Below are 27,478 nucleotides of genomic sequence, written 5' to 3'. Positions count from 1 at the left end.
AAACATTCCTTCACTGCCCCCTGAAGATTTCTTCCCAAATTTATGACCAAAGTGTCACGGTCCATCCCCCTGAATAAATAGGAGTATTTATAATTTAAAAAAAAAAAACTTTTTGGGGAATTGTTATAGTTTTGTTCTTTTTAATTAAAAATTATTAAATCATGAATTTTTTTAATTACATGTTTTCCACTTTTTTTTAATTTTTTTTACATTTATTTATTTCTATAAAGCCAAGGTGCAATACCGAAAAATCACCATTAGGTGTCTACCGGAGGTCGTGATAAGTCGCACACGCCAGCTGTAGCCTAATGACAGCCGGGTCACACCCCCTTCCAAAAGTATCCCCTTTTGAGGCTTGGTCAGACCCCCCTCACTCAGCAGGCAGGAGAGTCACAAGGTAAGCGTGCTGATAGTTTAGGATCCCAATTTGTTTTTGCAAACGTTCTGCTACTTTAAATATATATATATATATATATATATATATATATATATATATATTTATTTATTTTTTAGATATATTTTTTGAGTTTATTATTTATTTGTTTTAATTCTTTGTACAATAAAACATTTGGATTCAGTTCCCTATGATTGCACTTAACATAATAATTATTTATTTATTTATTATTTTATTATTATTACTATTATTTTTTTTTGTAACATATAATTTGCGCATTTTTCCCCACTATTTTTGGGCTGGGATTTGCGGGTGTTGAGGAAGGTTATTAAGGGTTTGTCTGGTTATAGGATCACTATAGGGGGGGGGGCCTTGGTGCCAGAAATATCCCAGTTTAGGGGCCCGCGGTGGCTCGGCACCATATTTGTGTGCGGCTCAGACGGTGCAGGTCACCAACCTGACAGCTGGGATTGATATTCGTAAACCGTGCTGCTTGCGTTCTACCTTCATACTTTCCTAATACATGGATAGATTTTTCGTGTTTTTTTTTTTTTTTTTTGTTATTGTCCGCCATCATCCGTTTTTTCCACAAATTCTCCTTTTAAATCCAGAAAGTGCGACGAAGTGTGAGCTGGCGGTGTAAATCCCGGTGTGCAGCGCTGTGTTTATAGCTAAAATCCCTTTGGGGCTACACGTAGATCCCAATGCAGCTGCTGTGTTGTCTTACAGATTTAAGGGCCTTGCATGGGGGATTATTTTTAACAAGTGGCCCCTCAGGGACCGGACACAGGCAGGTGGTTATGTATAATGGGTGTGTGTGACATCTATACCACAGTGGTATGCCGGGCGATACGTGTAAACGGTACCTATGCTGCAGTATAGCCAGAAACTTAAAGGGGTACTCTGCTGGAAAACATATATACACACACACATATATATATTTATTTTTTATTTATTATTATTTTTTTTATTAACTGGTGCCAGAAAGTTAAACAGATTTGTAAATTACTTATTTTAAAAAATCTTAATCCTTCCAGTACTTATCAGCTGCTGTATGCAACAGAGGAAGTTGTGTAGTTCTTTCCAGTCTGATCACAGTGCTCTCTGCTTAATCTTAATCCTTCCAGTACTTATCAGCTGCTGCTGTCCGGGCATGCTGGGAGTTTAGTTTTGCAATAGCTGGAGGCACCCCCTGATTGGGAAACACTGACCTATACTATATACTACTATATAGTCCAACATGCTGGGAGTTGTACTTTTGCAACAGATGGAGGTACCGCTGGTTGGGAAACACTGACCTATACTATATACTACTATATGGTCTGACCTGCTGGGAGTTGTAGTTTTGCAACAGCTGGAGGCACCTCTGGTTGGGAAACACTGACCTATACTATATACTACTATATAGTCCAACATACTGGGAGTTGTAGTTTTGCAACAGCTGGAGGCACCCCTGGTTGGGAAACACTGACCTATACTATATACTACTATATAGTCCAACATGCTGGGAGTTGTAGTTTTGCAACAGCTGGAGGCACCCCTGGTTGGGAAACACTGGCCTATACTATATACTACTTTATAGTCTAACATGCTGGGAGTTGTAGTTTTCGTTTGGGGCAGCTGCTGAGCCGCAGGCTGTATCAGGGCATGCTGGGAGTTGTAGTTAGTAACTAACTGCAACTCCCGAATGTAATAAAAAAAAAGTGATTAAAAAGTCACATTGAAACAAAAATGGTCCTGTTAAAAACTACAGATCGGGGCACAAAAAATGACCCTCATACAGGCCCCGTATAAGGAGAAATAAAAAAGTTATAGGGGTCAGAATAGGGCAAAATTACCCTGCATATGTGTATCCTGTGATGTCACGCATATATAATTATGCAAATTAGCATGGTCGGTATTTTTTTTTGCAAGAAAGGTGGCAACCCTAGCCGTGACCTGGACTACTATTGCGGTCTCGTTGATTGAGCCATATCTATTAGTCTCTAGTTATTGTAGTCTCCCCTGAGGATGCCAACTCATTTTGTCAGAAACACGTTGGGAGCTATCTTATTGGTAGGAGTTGTTATCTAATAATTAGGGGCGGGCTGGTATAGTATCGCCTATGGCCAGTTAACCTTACTTATTCTGGTCAAGGTTGTTTATTTTTTCTCGTGGTGTTGGGTTTATCACTTGAGCACTATTTTTTCTCTTTTTTGGGGGTGAATTTTACAGATCTTATAATAGAAATTAAAGGGGTATTCCATGAAAAAACATTGGCTCCAAAAAGTTAGACAGGTTTATAAATGACTTCTATTAAAGAAAATCTTAATCCTTGCAGTACTTATCAGCTGCTGAAGTTGAGTTGCTCTTTTCTGTCTGACCATAGTGCTCTCTGCTGACACCTCTGTCTGTCTCAGAAACTGTCTAGAGCAGGAGAGGTTTGCTATGGGGATTTGCTGCTACTCTGGACAGTTCCTGAGACAGACAGACAGATGTCAGCAGAGAGCACTGTTGTCAGACAGAAAAGAACAACTCAACTTCAGCAACTGATAAGTGCCGGAAGGATTACAATTTATTAATAGAAGCAATTTACAAATCTGTTCAACTTTCTGGAGTCAGTTGATGTGAATTTTTTTTTAATTTTTTTTCATGGAAAACCCCTTTAAAGGAGTACTCCACTTCTCAGCATTTGGAACAAACTGTTCCGAGCGTTGGAGCCGGCGCCGGGAGCTCGTCGCGTCACAGCCCCCTCCACCCCCCCTCAATGCAAGTCTATGGGAGGGGGCGAGACAGCCGTCATACCCCCTCCCATAGACTTGCATTGAGGGGGCGGGGTGTGATGTCATGAGGGGGCGGGGCTATGACATCACGAGCTCCTGGCTTTTTCCCAGAATTCCATTGGTGGTCGACCATCACTGGGTGACCGCCACAATTATGGGAGCTGACCATGTTGGGTGTCACCAAGAAGTCTAGCTTCCTTGATCACACAACTCTACTAAGATACTGAGTGTGTGAGCGAGATGTGTCTTGTGTAGCTGGGTAGATTTTCAGGAGTCTGTGAAAGCTGGATTATGTTTCTTTCTGGGAACCAATTGGGCAGTGTTACTCCATATTGTCTTGTGTCCTTGGTTTCATGTAATTCTCTTTACTCGTCTATGACTTGAACTGTGCTGGATTAGGTCAGGTGATGTCTTCCGCCCCCGATGGGTACTGCTGGGCCCCATTTATCTATTCGGGGGTTCTCATTGCTGTCCATGATGCTCCCTACAGCTCTCCAAAGTGGTGAGAAGTCTTCACATGAGTGATGGGGCTGGGGATACGGTGACCTGTCCTGGTGCAAAGATTTTTGCCACCCTAGGCCAAAGCAAATGTTGTTGCCCATTGGCTCCACCCTTTAAACACACCCCACCTTACTACTGGGGTGGCACACTGTAACAAACCCCCCTCCTCATGTAATCACCTTACTACTGGGGTGACACACTGTAACAAACCTCCTCCTCATGTAATCTCCTTACTACTGGGGTGACACACTGTAACAAACCCCCTCCTCATGTAATCTCCTTACTACTGGGGTGACACACTGTAACAAACCCCCTCCTCATGTAATCTCCTTACTACTGGGGTGACACACTGTAACAAACCCCCTCCTCATGTAATCTCCTTACTACTGGGGTGACACACTGTAACAAACCTCCTCCTCATGTAATCTCCTTACTACTGGGGTGACACACTGTAACAAACCCCTTCCTCATGTAATCACCTTACTACTGGGGTGACACACTGTAACAAACCTCCTCCTCATGTAATCTCCTTACTACTGGGGTGACACACTGTAACAAACCCCTTCCTCATGTAATCACCTTACTACTGGGGTGGCACACTGTAACAAACCCCCTCCTCATGTAATCACCTTACTACTGGGTTGACACACTGTAACAAACCTCCTCCTCATATAATCACCCTACTACTGGGGTGACACACTGTAACAAACCTCCTCCACATGTAAACTCCTTACTACTGTGGTGATACACTGTAACAAACCTCCTCCTCATGTAATCTCCTTACTACTGGGGTGACACACTGTAACAAACCTCCTCCTCATGTAAACTCCTTACTACTGTGGTGATACACTGTAACAAACCTCCTCCTCATGTAATCTCCTTACTACTGGGGTGACACACTGTAACAAACCACCTCCTCATGTAATCACCTTACTACTGGGGTGATACACTGTAACAAACCTCCTCCTCATGTAATCTCCTTACTACTGGGGTGACACACTGTAACAAACCTCCTTCACATGTAATCTCCTTACTACTGGGGTGACACACTGTAACAAACCTCCTCCTCATGTAATCTCCTTACTACTGGGGTGACACACTGTAACAAACCTCCTCCTCATGTAATCTCCTTACTACTGGGGTGACACACTGTAACAAACATCCTCCTCATGTAATCCCCTTACTACTGGGGTGACACACTGTAACAAACCTCCTCCTCCTCATGTAATCTCCTTACTACTGGGGTGACACACTGTAACAAACCTCCGCCTCATGTAATCTCCTTACTACTGGGGTGACACACTGTAACAAACCTCCTCCTCATGTAATCTCCTTACTACTGGGGTGACACACTGTAACAAACTCAATCCTCATGTAATCTCCTTACTACTGGGGTGACACACTGTAACAAACTCCATCCTCATGTAATCTCCTTACTACTGGGGTGACACACTGTAGCAAACCTCCTCCTCATGTAATCTCCTTACTACTGGGGTGACACACTGTAACAAACCTCCTCCTCATGTAATCTCCTTACTACTGGGGTGACACACTGTAAGAAACCTCCTCCTCATGTAATCTCCTTACTACTGGGGTGACACACTGTAACAAACCTCCTCCTCTTGTAATCTCCTTACTACTGGGGTGACAAGGTTTTGTTGGATGGGCGGGTGCTGGCTAACTTTATTGCTATAGACAGAGCGGCGCCCACATCAAGAGGGCGCTTTAGGTGGCTGCCCATTTTGCCTATAGGCAGAGCCCGAAGGTGATTCATAGAGGGAGATTTATCAAAACTCGTCCAGAGGAAAAGTTTCTGAGTTGCCCATAGCAACCAATCAGATCGCTGCTTTGTTTTTAACCCCTTAAGGACTCATTTTCATGTTTTCCTCATCACCTTCTAAAAATCGTACACTTTCAATTTTGCACCAAAAAATCCATATTATGGCTTATTTTTTGCGCCACCAATTCTTCTTTGCAGTGACATCAGTCATTTTACCAAAAAATCCACGACAAAACGGAAAAAAAAATCATTGTGCGACAAAATTTAAGAAAAAATTTAATTTTGTAACTTTTGGGGGCTTCCGTTTCTACGCAGTGCATATTTCGGTAAAAATTACACCTTATCATTATTCTGTAGGTCCATACGGTTAAAATGATACCCTACTTATATAGGTTGGATTTTGTCGCACTTCTGAAAAAAATCATAACTACCTGCAGAAAAATGTATACGTTTAAAATTGTCATATTCTGACCCCTATAACTTTTTTATTTTTCTGCGTACAGGGCGATATGAGGGCTAATTTTTTGTGCCGTGTTCTGAAGTTTTTATCGGTACCATTTTTGTATTGATCGGACTTTTTGATCGCTTTTTATAAAAAATTTTTATTATCTAAAAAGTGACCAAAAATACGCTATTATGGACTTTGGAATTTTTTTGCGCGGACATTTACGCACGCGGCGATACCACATATGTTTATTTTTATGTGCACAGGTTTTTTTTTATGGGAAAAGGGGGGTGATTCGAACTTTTATTAGGGAAGGGGTTAAATGACCTTTGTTAACTTTTTTTTTTGCAGTGTTATAGATCCCATAGGGACCTATAACACTGCACACACTGATTTCTTATACTGATCATTGTTATCCCATAGGGAGCTATAACACTGCACACACTGATTTCTTATACTGATCATTGTTATCCCATAGGGAGCTATAACACTGCACACACTGATCTCTTGTGCTGATCATTGTTATCCCATAGGGACCTATAACACTGCACACAGTGATCTCTTATACTGATCATTGTTATCCCATAGGGACCTATAACACTGCACACACTGATTTCTTATACTGATCATTGTTATCCCATAGGGAGCTATAACACTGCACACACTGATCTCTTGTGCTGATCCCTGTAAAGCCATAGCTCTGCACGGATCAGCGAGATAGGGGCTCGATTGCTCAAGCCTGTAGTTCAGGCTTGGAGCAATCAAACCCCGATCGGACGCCGCAGAGAGAGGTAAGGAGACCTCCGCCTGCGTCCCAGCTGATCGGAACATCGCAATTTTATCTCGATGTCCCGATCAGCCCGACTGAGCTGCCGGGAAGCTTTTTCTTTCGTTTTCAGACGCAGCGGTCAACTTTGATTGCAGCGTCTGAAGGGTTAACAGCGCGCGGCACGCGCAAGCGGAAATTCAGAAGTATGGATGGGAGTGCGGAATCCTATAGAAGTCTATGGGGCGGAATTCTGCAAGCGGAAATTCAGAAGTGTGAGTGGGAGTGCGGAATCCTATAGAAGTCCATGGGCGGAATTCCACAAGGTGAAATTCAGAAGTGTGAATGGGAGTGCGGAATCCCATAGAAGTCTATAGGGCGGAATTCTGCAAGCGGAAATTCAGAAGTGTGAGTGGGAGTGCAGAATCCTTAAAGTGTACCCGTCAGATCCAACAAAAAAACATTTTTTTAATCTATCACTCAGTACCTAATCCTGACCATGTACATCTAATTTTTATGTATCCAGCACCTTTATTTTTTTTTTTTATCACACTTTTAATTTAGCTCACTAGTCTGAATTCCTTTCAAAGGGAGGGGGCGTGGCCTCACTGTGCAGGTCTCCGCCCCCTCCCTCAGTATGCTCTCTGCTCACATCTCCCCTAGCATTAGCAAAACTACAACTCCCAGCTTGTCCTCACTGACAGTAGCGGGACACAAGATGACAGTGGGAGGATTTTTCCTCCAGCTATGAGCCCTTCACTCACAGCTGTGAATCAAGGAAGTGTGTCCATGACTCATGGACACAGCAGGACTAGTATGTGTCCAAGCAGACAGGGGGGCAGTTGTTTGACTGGCGCTTTCAGTATGAAATACTGGAAATTTTCTAATGAAAGCAATTGCAAAACCTATTGGTTATACATGCTTTACAACATATCAAAGGTTTTTGTATCTGACAGTGCCCATTTAAGCCTAATTTGAGGCAGAATTCTGCAAGCGGAAATTCTGAGGTGTGAATAGACCCTTAGGTCTGTACAGGTCTTGTGATGTAAATGGGAATGCTTCCTCACTGACAGCAAGCAGAGATCTTTAAGAATTGAAACACAAATTTAAATAAAGTTTACTTATAATGGGTGCTAGATTTCCCCAACCCAATACATAGCAAGGGGCCGAATGTGTCCTTCATCCGAAAAGTGTTAAGACATTTATAGGAGAGCTGAGCACAGTCAATATCGTGGCTTTGGGTGACTGATCGGGCATGCTGGTGTTTGTAGTTTCCCAACACCTTTGTCTCAGTCTCCTCTAAGGGGGCAGCTGCAGCTGCTGTTTATCTGGCACACAAAGGGTTACATGGAAGCGGCAGTGCAGATAAAAAGGATAATCTCTGGCCTGGTTGGCGCGCCGGGATGGTTGTGTTCTTGGAGTGAGCCGCGTGTAATTCTACTTAGCTTTGAGTTCTGACTGTTAAAGGGCACTGTCCCCAATTTTCTATAGACCTTAAAGGGGTACTCCGGTGGAAGACCACTTTTGTTTTAATTCAACTGGTGCCAGAAAGTTAAACAGATTTGTAAATGACTTCTATTTAAAAATCTGAATCCTTCCAGTACTTATCAGCTGCTGTATGCTACAGAGGAAGTTGTGTAGTTCTTTCCAGTCTGATCACAGTGCTCTCTGCTGCCACCTCTGTCTATGTCAGGAACTGCCCAGAGCAGGAGAGGTTTGCTATTGGGATTTGCTCCTACTCTGGACCGTTCCTGACATGGACAGAGGTGTAAGACAGAAAAGAACTACACAACTTCCTCTGGAGCATACAGCAGCTGATAAGTACTGGAAGGATTAAGATTTTTAAATAAAAGTAACTTACAAATCTGTTTAACTTTCTGGCACCGGTAGATAAAAAAAATATTGTTTCCCACCGGAGTACCAATTTAACTAGTGAGATGTTTTCCACCGGAGTACCCCCTTTCCAAAGGGCTTTTATTGGGACTGTGCTTGCCCCCCTGACCCTTGGAGACTGTACTTGTGTCTATGCAGTATTTATGTAATGCTTGCTTGTAGCCAAGGTTAACTTGGGTTCTATGAATGGTTGTGGCTCAGCAGGCACTGGGCCTGGCCTTGCAGGTAGGTAGGATGTGGCATAGAGTAGCCTCTCATAGCACATAAGGATGGGCACTAACTAGCAACCACTCTGGCGCAACCCATTTCCTAATGGAACCTCCAGGGGTGGACCCCTTACAAGCAGACAGTATCACACTTAAAGAGAACCTCTCCTGATCTTGTTACATTTTATAATCCCCCCAGGTCACTGCCCCCATCATGATAATCCACCCCCGGCCTTTATTTTTTATTATTTGTTAGTTTTCTACCTTGATATTTCTCTGTATTTTCTGCTCAGTCTCAGTCAGATTCACAGACTGGGAAGGGGCGTTCCCCAGCAGACGTGACATCATCTGAAGCCATACAGGGGAGAACTTCCTCCCTCACTCTGCTACACACAGCCCAGAGCAGTTCAGTGTGAGATGAGCTATGATTAGCTAAGGCTGCAGACCCCCCCCCCCCCTCAACACTCCAAACTGCATTTCCTGCTTTTGGACTTCTGCCAGACCAGCAGGAGTCCAAAATCTGTGCAAGAGATGGGAGGAAATGTGCTCTGGACAAGCAGGGAGACACCTAGTGGCAGCCTTTTTAAACACAAATAAAACAAAGAAAACTTCATTTTTTTAACCCCTTAACGACCACGAGCGTATATTTACGCATGTGGTCAGCTCCGGGTATGTGAAGAGCGCTTAGGAACTGAGCGTCCTTCATATCTGCGGGGTCCCGGTTGCTATCAGCAAGCAGGATCTGCGGTTAATACCGGACATCGCCGATCAGGCTGATGTCCTGTATTAACCCTTTAGACGCCGCGATCAGAGTTGATCGCAGCATCTAAAACGGGAGAATACACTGCCGGTTAGCTCAGCGGAGCTGTTCGGGACCGCCGCAGTGAAATTGCGGCATCCCGAACAGCTGAGAGGACAGCAGGAGGTGCCTTACCGTGCTCCACGCTGTTCGATCAGCGTTTAATTGCTCCAAGCCTGAGATCCAGGCTTGAGCAATCAACCGCCAATAACACTGATCAATGCAATGCTGTAGCATAGCATTGATTAGTGTATGCACTCAGAAGATTACATGTAATAGTGCCCTATGGGGGCTATAACATTGCAAAAAAAAAAGTGTAAAAAAAAAGTGTAAAAAAAAAGATTTAATTTTATTTAACCCATTCCCTAATAAAAGTTTAAATCATTCCCCTTTTCCCATAAAAAAATAAATAAATATAAACATATGTGGTATCGCCGAGTGCGTAAATGTCCGAACTATAAAAATATATCATTAAACCGCACGGTAAATGGCGTGCCCGTAAAGAAATTCCAAAGTCTAAAATAGCGTATTTTTGGTCACTTTTATACCATAAAAAAATTAATAAAAAGTGATGAAAAAGTCCGATCAAGATAAAAATGGTACCTATAAAAACTTCAGATCATGGCACAAAAAATGAGCCCTCATATTACCCCATACACGGAAAAATAAAAAAAGTTGTAAGGGTCAGAAGAGGACAATTTTGAACATACTAATTTTGGTGCATGTAGTTAAAAAAAAAAATATTTAAGTAGTAAAATAAAGAAAAACCTATATATATTGGGTATCATTGTAACCGTATGGACCTACAGAATAAAGATAAGGTGTCATTTTTACTGAAAAGTGTACTGTGTAGAAAGCCCCCAAAATTTCCAAAATTGCGTTTTTTTCCATTTTCCCCCATAAATATTTTCTTTTCTGGGTTCGCTGTAAATTTTGTGGAAAAATGATTGATGTCATTACAAAGGACAATTGGTGGCGCAAATATTAGCCCTCATATGAGTCTGTAGGTTCAAAATTTAAAGCCTTCTGATTTTTATAAGGGGATGAGGAAAAAACGAAAGTGCAAAAACCTGTGGTCCTTAAAGGGGTACTCCGCAGCCCCATTGTTCGGAACATTTTGTTCCCGAACGCTTGGAGCAACCGGTGGGGGTCGTGAAGTCACGCCCGCTCAATGCAAGTCTACAGGAGGGTGCAGGGCGACCCCTCCCATAGACTTGAATTGAGGGGGTGTGGTCGTTACTTCACGACCCCCACCGCCAGCACCCATAGTTCTAAACAAATGAACAGAGATTGCGGGGGTTCCCAGAGGCGGGACCCCCACGATCAGACATCTTATCCCCTATCCTTTTAATAGGGGTTATGATGTCTAGGGGCGGCGTACCTAAACGGTCTGAACTGCGACTATTCGAGATGAGCGAACTTACAGTAAATTCGATTCGTCACGAACTTCTCGGCTCGGCAGTTGATGACTTGTAAATTAGTTCAGCTTTCAGGTGCTCCGGTGGGCTGGAAAAGGTGGATACAGTCCTAGGAAAGAGTCTCCTAGGACTGTATCCACCTTTTCCAGCCCACCGGAGCACCGGAAAGCTGAACTAATTTATCCAGGAAAAGTCATCAACTGCCGAGCCGAGAAGTTCGTGACGAATCGAATTTACTGTAAGTTCGCTCATCTCTAGCGACTATAGTGGAGTCATTTTACACAGGTTACTCAAAAAGCGTAACTGGCTATGCTATTTAATCCCCCTTAATATAAAGTATTTATCAAAACATGTGAAGAGGAAAAGTTGCCCAGTTGCCCATAGCAACCAATCAGTTCTCTGCTTTCATTTTTGAAAAGGCCTCTGAAAAATGAAAGTAGCGATCTGATTGGTTGCTATGGGCAACTGGTTAACTTTTCCTCTTCACAGGTTTTGATAAATCTCCTCCATAGTCACTAGTTGACTACATTCAGACCGTTTTAGTTAACGCGGCCCGTGCCGGAAGGCAAAAGTATACACCATCGTCTTCTTGTCACAGGTTACTGATGTAGACTTGAAGCTCAGGGCAGAATCACGATGTGAACCATCCCTTAGATCAGTGTTTCCCAACCAGGGTGCCTCCAGATGTTGCCAAACTACAACTCCCAGCATGCCCGGACAGCCAAAGGCTGTCCGGGCATGCTGGGAGTTGTAGTTTTGCAACACCTGGAGGCACCCTGGTTGGGAAACACTGCCTTAGGGTGCATGCACACCACGTTTTTTTTGCCATACAGTTCCCGTATCAGGTTTTAGATGAAAAACGGATTCCTCAAAACCTGACTAAACTGTAGACATGTGCAGAAGCAAAAATTTCGTTTTGTTCGTTTTCGTTTTTTTTTTTAATTTTCGGTTCTGTGACTATTCGGAATGCTGTGCATTCGTCATATTCGGTTTTCGGATGCATTTCTTTCGTTTTCGGATGCATTCGTTAATAACATCGAATGCATTCGTTAATTCGGATCTTTCGTTATAGCTGTAAAATTCGTTAAATTTAGCATTCGTTACTAAACCAAATGCACATTAGTTTCACTTGCTTGATCCTCTTTTGTAATAAATAACAGGTGTTACCTTTAGGATTCTTGTTGTTTTCACCTTTTTTTTGCAGTTTTCTCTGTGTAGGAAGGAAAGTTTTCCTCAGGTAATCCCAATGAAAAGAATCTAATTCATTCCTTACATTCGGTTTACTGATAACGAATGCATTCGTCGTTATCCGTTAACATGCATTATTCGTTATGCGTTACTTAACGAATGCATTCATTAACTGTATATTCGTATTCTTTTTCGGAAATATTCAATTTTTTTTTTCGTGCATTCGGATTGTAACGAACACCCGAAAACGGGAAAATTTGTTAAGTTTAGTATTCGTTCCGAAACGAATTGCACAGGTCTACTAAACTGTATCAAAACGTGTGTAAAAATTTCAACTTTGATACGGTTTGAAAAATGATGTGCGGTTGCATCCGTTATTTAAGAAAAAAAAATATACGTTTTTAACTTTTCACTCCATTTTGAATAAAGTTTCACTTGTTTAATTGAAATTCCAAGAAAAAGCCATATAGCGCAAACCGGATGGAACCGTACGCACATACGGTTCTGTACGGTTCCCATTGACTCCCATGTTAAAATAAAAAAATAAATAAAAAACATATACGGTTTAATACGGTTTTTCACCCGGACCAAAAAAACATGGTAGTCTACGGTTTTGGGTACGGGTAAAAAACTGGACAAAACCGTATAAGACGCAAAACGGGCTAAACCGGATGATACGTTTGACATATGGTTTACAATGTTAAGTCAATGCATACGGTTTTCTATACGGTTCCGGTTTTTGCCTTGAAACCGTATACGGGAACTGTATAGCAAAAACGTGGTGTGCACGTACCCTTAGATACACGGCTGCTGTGCCTAGACATGATTATATAATGCACGATTGTAGTGTTTACCCAATTTGCCCCATAAATGGGCTATGTTGGCGGGGTTTTCGCGGGCTCCTCTTGAGGGATGAGGGGGTATGATTGACAGGGGCTAAGAAGGAATCCCGGCACCAGCGAATTAGATGCAGATAAAGATTTATTTACACGTTACAAGACGCGTTTCGGCAGTGATAGCCTTTCTCAATCGTACGATTGAGAGAGGCTATCACTGCCGAAACGCGTCTTGTAACGTGTAAACGTGTAAATAAATCTTTATCTGCATCTAAGTTGCTGGTGCCGGGATTCCTTCTTTCTACCATTGGATTTATATGATCCTCGAGCGCGGCGCACCGGATCCTGGTGCCGTCCTCCTCTACACTGATTGACAGGCGCTACTGTCCTTGTCACTCTGAGACGTTCCAGCATTGCCCATCACGCTGCCCCCGTTGGCTTGTCTTCTTCCCATAGTGGACCCCCCCAGGTGAGTGACCCGGCCGTCCATATGATGTGATTCACCAGACCAGATCGTCTTCTTACGTTGCTCCAGTTCTGAGGCTCATGTGCCCATTGTAGGTGCTTTTGACAGTGGAGAGCGGTTGGCATGGGTACTCTGACCAGTCCACCACCACACCGTCCCATAGACTGCGAGCTGCGATCCCTGTGTGTCCGGACACCTTTCTATTAGACACAGACGGTTGGTCAACAGAAGCTTTTCTATGGGATTAGACCAGGAAGACTAGTCTACACAGTGCACAGTACCACTTCTCTTATCCTGTTGGTTGGGTGTAATTCTCAGCGGCTATCCTGTATGTGTGGACACTGCACAGTACCACTTCTCTCATCCTATATGCTCAGTGTAGTTCTCAGTGACTGTCCTCTGTATATATGCACAGTGTCACCTCTCTTATCCTATATGATCAGTGGCTGTCCTCTGTATATATGCACAGTATCACCTCTCTCATCCTATATGATCAGTGGCTGTCCTGTATATATGCACAGTATCACCTCTCTTATCCTATATGATCAGTGACTGTCCTCTGTATATATGCACAGTATCACCTCTCTCATCCTATATGTTAAGTGGTTGTCCTCTGTATATATGCACAGTATCACCTCTCTCATCCTATATGCTCAGTGTAGTTCTCAGTGACTGTCCTCTGTATATATGCACAGTATCACCTCTCTCATCCTATATGATCAGTGGTTGTCCTCTGTATATATGCACAGTATCACCTCTCTCATCCTATATGATCAGTGGTTGTCCTCTGTATATATGCACAGTATCACCTCTCTCCTCCTATATGATCAGTGGTTGTCCTCTGTATGTATGCACAGTATCACCTCTCATCCTCTCTCATCCTATATGTTCAGTGAATGTCCTCTGTATATATGCACAGTATCACCTCTCTCATCCTATATGATCAGTGAATGTCCTCTGTATATATGCACAGTATCACCTCTCTCATCCTATATGTTCAGTGAATGTCCTCTGTATGTATGCACAGTATCACCTCTCATCCTCTCTCATCCTATATGATCAGTGGTTGTACTCTGTATATATGCACAGTATCACCTCTCATCCTATATGATCAGTGAATGTCCTCTGTATGTATGCACAGTATCACCTCTCTCATCCTATATGCTCAGCGGTTGTCCTCTGTATGTATGCACAGTATCACCTCTCATCCTATATGATCAGTGACTGTCCTCTGTATAGATGCACAGTATCACCTCTCTCATCCTATATGATCAGTGAATGTCCTCTGTATATATGCACAGTATCACCTCTCTCATCCTGTATGCTCAGTGGTTGTCCTCTGTATATATGCACAGTATCACTTCTCTGGCTGTGTGCTGGGTGTGGTACATGTTGTGGTATTAGTCCCGGGCCGGCCCTTCTGTCAGTTTAGATAGTCGTCTCCTATGGCTCTGTGGCCCCAGCTGAGTCAGTGTGTTTTTTGGAGTTGATTAACTCTTTGCAGGCAGCCGGGAGAGCGACAGCAACGTCTAGACTTGGGACGCTCAGCATTTTAGGGGTGAAGAAGATCTAGAACTGATACTGCGGACCCTCTATGTGCCCCCCAAGGTGTGTATACATGGTGTGTTCAGGCAGCACTGTCACCTGTTATAGGAGAGAGGGGGCCCGTTCCAGGTTGTGCGCCGGGTCACAAGGGATCGAATTTTACTCAATTCATGAAAATGCGAGTGTGGTTAGGAGTGTTGTGGTGTAAAGCCTGACATGGAGGAGGCCATGATTATGTCATTGGGGTCCCTATCCTTTATTTGTATATACAGTATGTATATGTGTGTGTATGTATATGTGTGTATATGTATATGGTGTGTGTATATGTGTATGGTGTGTGTGTGTGTGTATATGGTGTGTGTATATGGTGTGTGTGTATATGTGTATATATATGGTGTGCGTATATGGTGTGTGTGTATATGTGTATGTATATGGTGTGTGTATATATGGTGTGTGTGTATATGGTGTATGTATATGGTGTGTGTGTATATATGGTGTATGTATATGGTGTGTGTGTGTATATGGTGTGTGTGTATATGTGTGTGTATATGTGTATGTATATGGTATCTGTGTATGTATATGGTGTGTGTATATGGTGTGTATATATGTGTATGTATATGGTGTGTGTGTGTATATGTGTATGTATATGGTGTGTGTGTGTGTGTATATGTGTATGTATATGATGTATGTATATGGTGTGTGTATATGTGTATGTATATGGTGTGTGTGTATATGTGTATGTATATGGTGTGTGTGTGTGTATATGGTGTGTGTGTGTGTATATGGTGTGTGTGTGTATATGTGTATGTATATGTGTATGTATATGGTGTGTGTGTGTATATGGTGTGTATATGTGTATGTATATGGTGTGTGCATAGGTGTATGTATATGGTGTGTGTGTATATATGTAAATGGTGTGTGTATATATATGGTGTGTGTCTATGTGTATGTATATGGTGTGTGTCTATGTGTATGTATATGGTGTGTGTGTGTATGTGTATGTATATGGTGTGTGTGTGTATGTGTATGTATATGGTGTGTGTGTATATGTGTATGTATATGGTGTGTGTATATGTATATGGTGTGTGTGTGTATATGGTGTGTGTGTATATGTGTATGTATATGGTGTGTGTGTATATATATGTAAATGGTGTGTGTATATGTGTATGTATATGTTGTGTGTCTGTGTATGTATATGTTGTGTGTCTGTGTATGTATATGTTGTGTGTCTGTGTATGTATATGTTGTGTGTCTGTGTATGTATATGTTGTGTGTCTGTGTATGTATATGTTGTGTGTCTATGTGTATGTATATGGTGTGTGTATATATGTATATAGTGTGTGTCTGTGTATGTATATGGTGTATGTATATGATGTGTGTATATGGTGTGTGTGTTTATATGGTGTGTGTGTGTATATGTGTATGTATATGGTGTGTGTATATATGGTGTGTGTGTATATGGTGTGTGTGTGTGTGTGTATGTATATGGTGTGTGTGTATATGGTGTGTGTGTGTGTGTGTATATGGTGTGTATATATGTGTATGTATATGGTGTGTGTGTATATGTGTATGTATATGGTGTGTATATATGTGTATGTATATGGTGTGTGTGTATATGTGTGTGTATATGTGTATGTATATGGTGTGTATATATGTGTATGTATATGGTGTGTGTGTATATGGTGTGTGTGTATGTATATGGTGTGTGTGTGTGTGTATATGGTGTGTGTAAATATGTATGTATATGGTGTGTGTATATGTGTATGTATATGGTGTGTGTATATGTGTATGTATATGGTGTATGTATATGGTGTGTGTATATGTGTATGTATATGGTGTGTGTATATGTGTATGTATATGGTGTGTGTATATGGTGTATGTATATGTGTGTGTATATGGTGTATGTATATGGTGTGTGTATAGGTGTGTGTGTGTATATGTGTATGTATATGGTGTGTGTATATGGTGTATGTATATGTGTATGTATATGGTGTGTGTATAGGTGTGTGTGTGTATATGAATATGGTGTGTGTGTGTATATGGTGTGTGTATATGTGTATGTATATGTAAGTGTATATGTGTGTATATGGTGTGTGTATATGGTGTGTGTATATGTGTGTGTATATGTGTGTGTATATGGTGTGTGTATATGGTGTGTGTATATATGTATGTATATGGTGTGTGTATATGGTGTGTGTGTGTGTGTATATGGTGTGTGTGTATATGTGTATGTATATGGTGTGTGTGTATATGTGTATGTATATGGTGTGTGTGTGTATATGGTGTGTGTGTGTATATGGTGTGTGTGTATATGTGTATGTATATGGTGTGTGTGTGTGTGTGTGTATATATATGTAAATGGTGTGTGTATATGTGTATGTATATGTTGTGTGTCTGTGTATGTATATGTTGTGTGTCTATGTGTATGTATATGGTGTGTGTCTGTATATGTATGTATATCGTGTATGTATATGATGTGTGTATATGGTGTATGTATATGGTGTGTGTATATGTGTGTGTATATGGTGTGTGTTTATATGGTGTGTGTGTGTATATGTGTATGTATATGGTGTGTGTATATGTGTATGTATATGTGTATGTATATGGTGTGTGTGTATATGGTGTGTATATATGTGTGTGTATATGGGGTGTATATATGTGTATGTATATGGTGTGTGTGTATATGGTGTGTGTGTGTGTGTATATGGTGTGTGTAAATATGTATGTATATGGTGTGTATATATGTGTGTGTATATGTGTGTATATGTATATGTATATTGTGTGTCTATATGTGTGTGTGTGTATATGTGTATGTATATGGTGTGTGTATATGGTGTGTGTATATGTGTATTTATATGGTGTGTGTATATGTGTATGTATATGGTGTGTGTATATGTGTATGTATATGGTGTGTGTATATGTGTATGTATATGGTGTGTGTATATGTGTATGTATATGGTGTGTGTATATGGTGTATGTATATGTGTATGTATATGGTGTGTGTATAGGTGTGTGTGTATATGAATATGGTGTGTGTGTGTATATGGTGTGTGTATATGGTGTGTGTATATGTGTGTGTATATGGTGTGTGTATATGTGTATGTATATGGTGTGTGTGTATATGTGTATGTATATGTGTGTGTATATGGTGTGTGTATATGTGTATGTATATGGTGTGTGTATATGTATATGGTGTGTGTATATGTGTGTGTATATGTGTATGTATATGGTGTGTGTATATGGTGTGTGTGTATATATGTATGTATATGGTGTGTGTATATGTATATGGTGTGTGTATATGGTGTGTGTGTGTGTATATGGTGTGTGTGTATATGTGTATGTATATGGTGTGTGTGTATATGTGTATGTATATGGTGTGTGTGTGTGTGTGTATGTATATGGTGTGTGTGTATATGTGTATGTATATGGTGTGTGTATATGTATATGGTGTGTGTGTGTATATGGTGTGTGTGTATATGTGTATGTATATGGTGTGTGTGTATATATATGTAAATGGTGTGTGTATATGTATATGTTGTGTGTCTGTGTATGTATATGTTGTGTGTCTGTGTATGTATATGTTGTGTGTCTATGTGTATGTATATGGTGTGTGTATATATGTATATGGTGTGTGTCTGTGTATGTATATGTATGTATATGGTGTATGTATATGATGTGTGTATATGGTGTATGTATATGGTGTGTGTATATGTGTGTGTATATGGTGTGTGTTTATATGGTGTGTGTGTGTATATGTGTGTTTATATGGTGTGTGTGTGTATATGTGTATGTATATGGTGTGTGTATATATGGTGTGTGTGTATATGTGTATGTATATGTGTATGTATATGGTGTGTGTGTATATGGTGTGTGTGTGTATATGGTGTGTATATATGTGTATGTATATGGTGTGTGTATATGTGTATGTATATGGTGTGTATATATGTGTATGTAGATGGTGTGTGTATATGGTGTGTGTGTGTGTGTGTATGTATATGGTGTGTGTGTATATGGTGTGTGTAAATATGTATGTATATGGTGTGTATATATGTGTATGTATATGGTGTGTATATATGTGTGTGTATATGTGTGTATATGTATATTGTGTGTGTATATGTGTGTGTGTGTGTGTGTGTGTATATGTGTGTGTGTGTGTGTGTATATATGTGTATGTATATGGTGTGTGTGTATATGTGTATGTATATGGTGTGTATATATGTGTATGTAGATGGTGTGTGTATATGGTGTGTATATATGTGTATGTAGATGGTGTGTGTATATGGTGTGTGTGTGTGTATGTATATGGTGTGTGTGTATATGGTGTGTATATATGTGTGTGTATATGTGTGTATATGTATATTGTGTGTGTATATGTGTGTGTGTGTATATGTGTATGTATATGGTGTGTGTGTATATGTGTATGTATATGGTGTGTATATATGTGTATGTAGATGGTGTGTGTATATGGTGTGTGTGTGTGTATGTATATGGTGTGTGTGTGTATATGGTGTGTGTAAATATGTATGTATATGGTGTGTATATATGTGTATGTATATGGTGTGTATATATGTGTGTGTATATGTGTGTATATGTATATTGTGTGTGTATATGTGTGTGTGTGTATATGGTGTGTGTGTATATGTGTATGTATATGGTGTGTATATATGTGTATGTAGATGGTGTGTGTATATGGTGTGTGTGTGTGTGTATGTATATGGTGTGTGTGTGTATATGGTGTGTGTAAATATGTATGTATATGGTGTGTATATATGTGTGTGTTTATGTGTGTATATGTATATTGTGTGTGTATATGTGTGTGTGTGTGTATATGTGTATGTATATGGTGTGTGTGTATATGTGTATGTATATGGTGTATGTATATGTGTGTGTATATGGTGTATGTATATGGTGTGTGTATAGGTGTGTGTGTATATGAATATGGTGTGTGTGTGTATATGGTGTGTGTATATGTGTGTGTGTGTGTATGTGTGTGTGTGTATGTGTGTGTGTGTGTGTGTATATGGTGTGTGTATATGTGTGTGTGTATGTGTGTGTGTGTGTGTGTATATGGTGTGTGTATATGTGTATGTATATGGTGTGTGTATATGTGTATGTATATGTGTGTGTATATGGTGTGTATGTATGTATATGGTGTGTGTATATGTATATGTATATGGTGTGTGTATATGTGTGTGTATATGTGTGTGTATATGGTGTGTGTATATATGTATGTATATGGTGTGTGTATATGTGTGTGTATATGGTGTATGTATATGGTGTATGTATATGTTGTGTGTATATGTGTATGTATATGGTGTGTGTATATGTGTATGTATATGGTATGTGTGTGTATATGGTGTGTGTATATGGGGTGTGTGTGTGTGTGTGTATATGGTGTGTGTGTGTATATGGTGTGTGTGTGTATATGGTGTGTGTATATGGTGTGTGTATATGGTGTGTGTATATGGTGTGTGTATATGGTGTGTGTGTATATGTGTATGTATATGGTGTGTGTATATGGTGTGTGTATATGTGTGTGTATATGTGTGTGTATATGTGTATGTATATGGTGTGTGTATATGTGTATGTATATGTGTGTGTATATGTATGTATATGGTGTGTGTATATGTATATGGTGTGTGTATATGTGTGTGTATATGGTGTGTGTATATATGTATGTATATGGTGTGTGTATATGTGTGTGTATATGGTGTATGTATATGGTGTGTGTATATGGTGTATGTATATGGTGTGTGTATATGTGTATGTATATGGTGTGTGTATATGTGTATGTATATGGTATGTGTATATGTGTATGTATATGGTATGTGTGTATATGGTGTGTGTATATGGTGTGTGTGTGTGTGTATATGGTGTGTGTGTGTATGTATATGGTGTGTGTATATGGTGTGTGTATATGGTGTGTGTATATGGTGTGTGTGTATATGTGTATGTATATGGTGTGTGTATATGTGTATGTATATGGTATGTGTGTATATGGTGTGTGTATATGGTGTGTGTATATGGTGTGTGTGTGTGTGTGTGTGTGTATATGGTGGGTGTGTGTATATGTGTGTGTATATGGTGTCTGTATATGGTGTGTGTATATGGTGTGTGTATATGGTGTGTATGTATATGTGTGTGTATATGGTGTGTGTATATGTGTGTGTATATGGTGTGTATGTATATGTGTGTGTATATGGTGTGTGTATATGTGTGTGTATATGGTGTGTGTATATGTGTGTGTATATGGTGTGATGAACTTCTGTATATTGGATTATTATTACTATCCATTATCAGCCGCGTCTTCTTCCCTTCCTTGATTGAAGTTGATGAACATTTGCACAGTATTCTATGTATGGTATGACGCCATTTTTTAAGCCCTGTATGGTGGTATTCTCTGTATAGTGTTATACTCTATATGACGCCATTATTTAATCACTGTATGGTGGTATTCTCTGTATGGTGTTATACACTATATGACGCCATTATTTAATCACTGTATGGTGGTATTCTCTGTATAGTGTTATACTCTATATGACGCCATTATTTAATCACTGTATGGTGGTATTCTCTGTATAGTGTTATACTCTATATGACGCCATTATTTAATCACTGTATGGTGGTATTCTCTGTATGGCATTATACACTATATGACGCCATTATTTAATCACTGTATGGTGGTATTCTCTGTATAGTGTTATACTCTATATGACGCCATTATTTAATCACTGTATGGTGGTATTCTCTGTATGGTGTTATACACTATATGACGCCATTATTTAATCACTGTATGGTGGTATTCTCTGTATAGTGTTATACTCTATATGACGCCATTATTTAATCACTGTATGGTGGTATTCTCTGTATGGTGTTATACACTATATGACGCCATTATTTAATCACTGTATGGTGGTATTCTCTGTATAGTGTTATACTCTATATGACGCCATTATTTAATCACTGTATGGTGGTATTCTCTGTATGGTGTTATACACTATATGACGCCATTATTTAATCACTGTATGGTGATATTCTCTGTATGGTGTTATACACTATATGACGCCATTATTTAATCACTGTATGGTGGTATTCTCTGTATAGTGTTATACTCTATATGACGCCATTATTTAATCACTGTATGGTGGTATTCTCTGTATGGCATTATACACTATATGACGCCATCATTTAATCACTGTATGGTGTTATACACTATATGACGCCATTATTTAATCACTGTATGGTGATATTCTCTGGTGTTATACACAATATGTAGCGATTGTTTAATCACTGTATGGTGGTATTCACTGTAATGCATTGTACGGTAAAAGTCACTCTATGGCAGTCTTTCCCAAGCAGGGTGCCTCCAGCTGTTGTGAAAACTACAACTCCCAGCATGCCCGGACAGCTATTGGCTGTCCGGGCATGCTGGGAGTTGTAGTTTTGCCACAGCTGGAGGCACCCTGCTTTGGAAACTCTGTTCTGTGGTGTTATTCCTCGTATGGTGTTATGCTGTGTATACCAGTATTATGCACTATATGCAGTGCACAGTAGGAAGATATTATGTATACACTATATGGTGGCATTATTTATGCACTGTATGGCGGTATTATTGATGCCACTATATGTTGGTATAATTTATTCTTCAATATACAGTGGCATCAGTTATGTTAGTTATACTCTGTATGATGTTATGGACTGTATTTTAGTATTATTTAAGACCTGTATGGTGGCATTATTTATGCACTGTATGGCAGTGTTTCTTGTCCCTTACATGGCACTGATGGTATTGTATAGTGGTTCAGAAGAGGTTGGTGGGCATATGTAGTTTATCATTGACAGGGTGGGCTTGTGTGAGTTTTACTTCCCCTGACCACATAGTTTCATACAGGTTATTAGACATTAGTCATATATTGTACCATAGTCAAATGATACAACGGGAAGGACCAAGCCAAGGTTATGGATACCCCCCTGCTGCTTCATTATTAAAGGGGTACTCCGGTGGAAAACAATTTATTTTAAATCATCTGATGCCAGAAAGTTATACAGATTTGTAAATTACTTCTATAAAAAAAAAAATCTTAATCCTTCCAGTACTTATCAGCTGCTGTTTACTACAGAGGAAGTTGTTTTATCTTTGAATTTCCTTTCTGTCTGACCACAGTGCTCTCTGCTGACACCTCTGTCTATGTCAGGAACTGTCCAGAGTAGGAGAGGTTTGCTATAGGGATTTGCTCCTGCTCTGGACAGTTCCTGAAATGGACAGAGGTGTCAGCAGAGAGCACTGTGGACAAGACAAAAAAGAAATTCAAAAAGAAAAGAAGTTCCTGTGGAGCATACAGCAGCTGATAAGTACTGGAAGGATTAAGATTTTTTTTTTAATAGAAGTAATTTACAAATCTGTAGAACGTTCGGCACCAGTTGATTGATAATAAAAAAGAGTTTTCTGCTGGAGGAGTACCCCTTTAAGGGGATCCGCTCCAGGAAGCGATCAGGTCTTCCCCCTTGATATATCCTGTATTGAAAGTTTCTGACATAAGGACCACAACCATGGATATCTACATAGAACGGTGTTTCTCAACCAGGGTGCCTCCAGCTGTTGGAAAACTACAATTCCCAGCATGCCCAGGCAGCTTCCGGCACTCTGGGCATGCTGGGAGTGGGAGAGGCCATAGTCCATTATGTAGTAATGTCATCAAAATGGTGTGTAAGGGATATACCCCATATGGTCAGATATACCAAACATAGGGTTGACACCTTTGTTGCAAAAATTAATGCCCATGCTAATTTGCATAATTAATTATATATGCGTGACATCACAGGATACACATATGCGAGGGAAATGTTGTCCTATTCTGACCCCTATAACTTTTTTATTTCTCCTTATACGGGGCCTGTATGAGGGGCATTTTTTTGCTCCCGATCTTTAGCTTTTAACAGGACCATTTTTGTTTTAATGTGACTTTTTGATCACTTTTTGGCCGTTAGTTACTAACTACAACTCCCAGCATGCCCTGACACAGCCTGTGGCTCAGCAGCTGCCCCAAACGAAAACTACAACTCCCAGCATGTTGGACTATATAGTAGTATATAGTATAGGTCAGTGTTTCCCAACCAGGGGTGCCTCCAGCTGTTGCAAAACTACAACTCCCAGCATGTTGGACTATATAGTAGTATATAGTATAGATCAGTGTTTCCCAACCAGGGGTGCCTCCAGCTGTTGCAAAACTACAACTCCCAGCATGTTGGACTATATAGAAGTATATAGTATAGGTCAGTGTTTCCCAACAGGGGTGCCTCCAGCTGTTGCAAAACTACAACTCCCAGCATGTTGGACTATATAGTAGTAGATAGTATAGGTCAGTGTTTCCCAACCAGGGGTGCCTCCAGCTGTTGCAAAACTACAACTCCCAGCATGTTGGACTATATAGTAGTATATAGTATAGGTCAGTGTTTCCCAACCAGGGGGTGCCTCCAGCTGTTGCAAAACTACAACTCCCAGCATGCTGGACTATATAGTAGTATATAGTATAGATCAGTGTTTCCCAACCAGGGGTGCCTCCAGCTGTTGCAAAACTACAACTCCCAGCATGTTGGACTATATAGTAGTATATAATATAGGTCAATGTTTCCCAACCAGGGGGTGCCTCCAGCTGTTGCAAAACTACAACTCCCAGCATGCCCATCCCATGCTGGGAGTTGTAGTTTTGCAACAGCTGGAGGCACTCTGGTTGGGAAACACTGGTATAGGTTATGGTGCAACATTCCGGTAGTTGGATAAATACCGGCCATTGCATATTAAAATACCGGCCAGGTGACAACCCAAACCAAGCACGGCCCATGGACAGGATGCCAGTGTTGGATCTCCTCTAGCCTCCATAATGGGGGGGGGGGGGGGGTCTGTATTCTGATGTTCACGCTACTATCCAAAGGATGACTTGACGACCAAACCACGCGATCCCTTTTATCACTGTCCTATTATAGTTATTCCTGTAGTTGCTCATTTCTGAAACTTTATATATATTTTTTTCTTCTGCAGAAAGGGCTGAAAAGCCACCAACACCTCCGCCAACACCATGTCTTACCAGAAGGAGCTGGAGAAGTATCGGGACATAGACGAAGATGAGATCATGCGGGCGATGTCCGCTGAGGAGTTGGCCCAGCTGGACATAGAGCTACAAGAGATGGACCCCGAGGTGCTGAACACTAGAACCTTAACGGGGTGCTCCGGTGGAAAACATTTTATTTTTTTTTAAATCAACTGGTGCCAGAAAGTTAAACAGATTTGTAAATTACTTCTAGTAAAAAAAAATCTTAATCCTTCCAGTACTTATTAGCTGCTGAATACTACAGAGGAAATTCTTTTCTTTTTGGAACACAGAGCTCTCTGCTGACATCACGAGCACAGTGCTCTCTGCTGACATCTCTGTCCATTTTAGGAACTGTCCAGAGCAGCATAGGTTTGCTATGGGGATATTCTCCTACTCTGGACAGTTCTTAAAATGGACAGAGATGTCAGCAGAGAGCACTGTGGTCATGATGTCAGCAGAGAGCTCTGTGTTCCAAAAAGAAAATATTTTTTTTCTTTAGTATTCAGCACACAATAAGTACTGGAAGGATTAAGATTTTTTTAATAGAAGTAATTTACAAATCTGTTTAACTTTCTGGCACCAGTTAATTAAAAAAATAAATAAAAAAATAAAAAAAAGTTTTTCACCGGAGTACCCCTTTAAAGGGGTACTCCAGTGGAAAACATTTTATTTTTTTAATCGACTGGTGCCAGAAAGTTAAACAGATTTGTAACTTACTTCTATTAAAGAATCTTTACCCTTCCAGTACTTATTAGCAGCTGTATGCTACAGAGGAAATTCTTTTCAGAATTTCCTCTGTAGCATACAGCTGCTGATAAGTACTGAAAGGATTACGATTTTTTTTTTTTTTATATATATAACTGCTTGTTTATATATTTTGTAAATAATTTTACAATATGACATTCAGAAAAAAGAAAAAAACATAAATCTGTTTAACTTTCTGGCACCAGATCTTTAAAAAAAAAATAATAATAATTTCCACCGGAGTGCCCCTTTAAGTAATATCCTTGTCTTGGTGGGGGTCCTTAAACTTGGAAGTCCTCCGGGGCTCCAAAAAGGGCTGCAAAGTTCTCACAGGGAACGCAGCAAGTATAAAAGTGATATTGGCTATGCTTACAGCTATGCCACTTACCTCCGGGCGGCGCATATTTACAAGGCTTGACACACTGCTCTATATATGTAACATTAGTAACGGGCACTTATCCCTTTATCTGTTCATGGTGTCCGTGGGTATGATTTATTTTTTTTTTTTATATATATCAACAGGCTCCAGAAGGTTAAACAGATTTGTAAATTACTTCTATTAAAAAATCTTAATCCTTTCAATAATTATCAGCTGCTGAAGTTGAGTTGTTTATTTCTGTCTGGCAACAGTGCTCTCTGCTGACATCTCTGTCTGTCTTGGGAACTGCACAGAGTAGAAGAGGTTTGCTATGGGGATTTGCTTCTAAACTGGGCGGTTCCTGGGACACGTGCCATCAGAGAGCACTTATACAGAAAAGAACAACTCAACTTCAGCAGCTCATAAGTACTGAAAGGATTAAGATGTTTTAAATAGAAGTAATTTACAAATCTATTTAACTTTCTGGAGCCAGTTGATAAATAAATAAGTTTTTTTCCTGGAATACCCCTTTAAGTATGAAAAATTGGAGGCACTCACCACGTCCTGTGCTCAATGTAGCTTTATTAATCTTCGTGCAGTGTACCGCAGCAGGGCTCGCAATAGACACCATTAGCAGAGATAGTGGCATCTATTGTGAGCCCCGCTGATAGGGTTGCTACCTGGCTGGTATTTTACTGGCATAGCCGGTATTTTGGCAACCTGACAGTATTTTTATATAAAAAAATTCCGCCAATGCAATGGCCGGTATGTATCCAACCAATCCTCCAACTCCCGGAATGTTTCAACATATACTATACCAGTGTTTCCCAACCAGAGCGCCTCCAGCTGTTGCAAAACTACAACTCCCAGCATGCCCAGACAGCCAACGGCTGTCCGGGCATGCTGGGAGTTGTAGTTTTGCAACAGCTGGAGGCACCCCTTTTGGAAAACACTGACCTATACCGTATACTACTATATAGTCCAACATGCTGGGAGTTGTAGTTTTGTCACAGCTGGAGGCACCCCTGGTTGGTAAACACTGACCTATACTATATACTACTATATAGTCCAACATGCTGGGAGTTGTAGTTTTGCAACAGCTGGAGGCACCCCTGGTTGGGAAACACTGACCTATACTATATACTACTATATAATCCAACATGCTGGGAGTTGTAGTTTTGCAACAGCTGGAGGCACCCCTGGTTGGGAAACACTGACCTATACTATATACTACTATATAGTCCAACATGCTGGGAGTTGTAGTTTTGCAACAGCTGGAGGTACCC

General features: G+C 40.5%; 1 protein-coding gene across 5 annotated transcripts in view; it reads left to right on the top strand.

The window, feature by feature from the left end:
- Positions 1-230: 230 nt before the first annotated feature.
- TMOD4 (tropomodulin 4) overlaps positions 231-27,478 on the top strand; it is a 56,828-nt gene continuing 29,580 nt past the window's right edge. The window contains exons 1-2 of one of the 5 annotated variants that reach the window (XM_056544963.1): positions 231-397; positions 25,039-25,195. In XM_056544963.1, the coding sequence (XP_056400938.1) occupies positions 25,076-25,195 (120 nt within the window). In that variant the 5' untranslated portion in view covers positions 231-397; positions 25,039-25,075. Of the gene's footprint in view, positions 398-11,470; positions 11,563-13,254; positions 13,458-14,904; positions 15,063-25,038; positions 25,196-27,478 lie in introns of those variants that run through there. The other 4 variants (XM_056544962.1, XM_056544964.1, XM_056544965.1 and 1 more) reach the window with 4 other exon arrangements.

The sequence above is a fragment of the Hyla sarda genome, chromosome 11 (assembly GCF_029499605.1).
Source record: "Hyla sarda isolate aHylSar1 chromosome 11, aHylSar1.hap1, whole genome shotgun sequence".
Classification (NCBI taxonomy): Eukaryota; Metazoa; Chordata; class Amphibia; order Anura; family Hylidae; genus Hyla; species Hyla sarda.
This window is presented reverse-complemented; position numbering and strand designations above follow the sequence as displayed.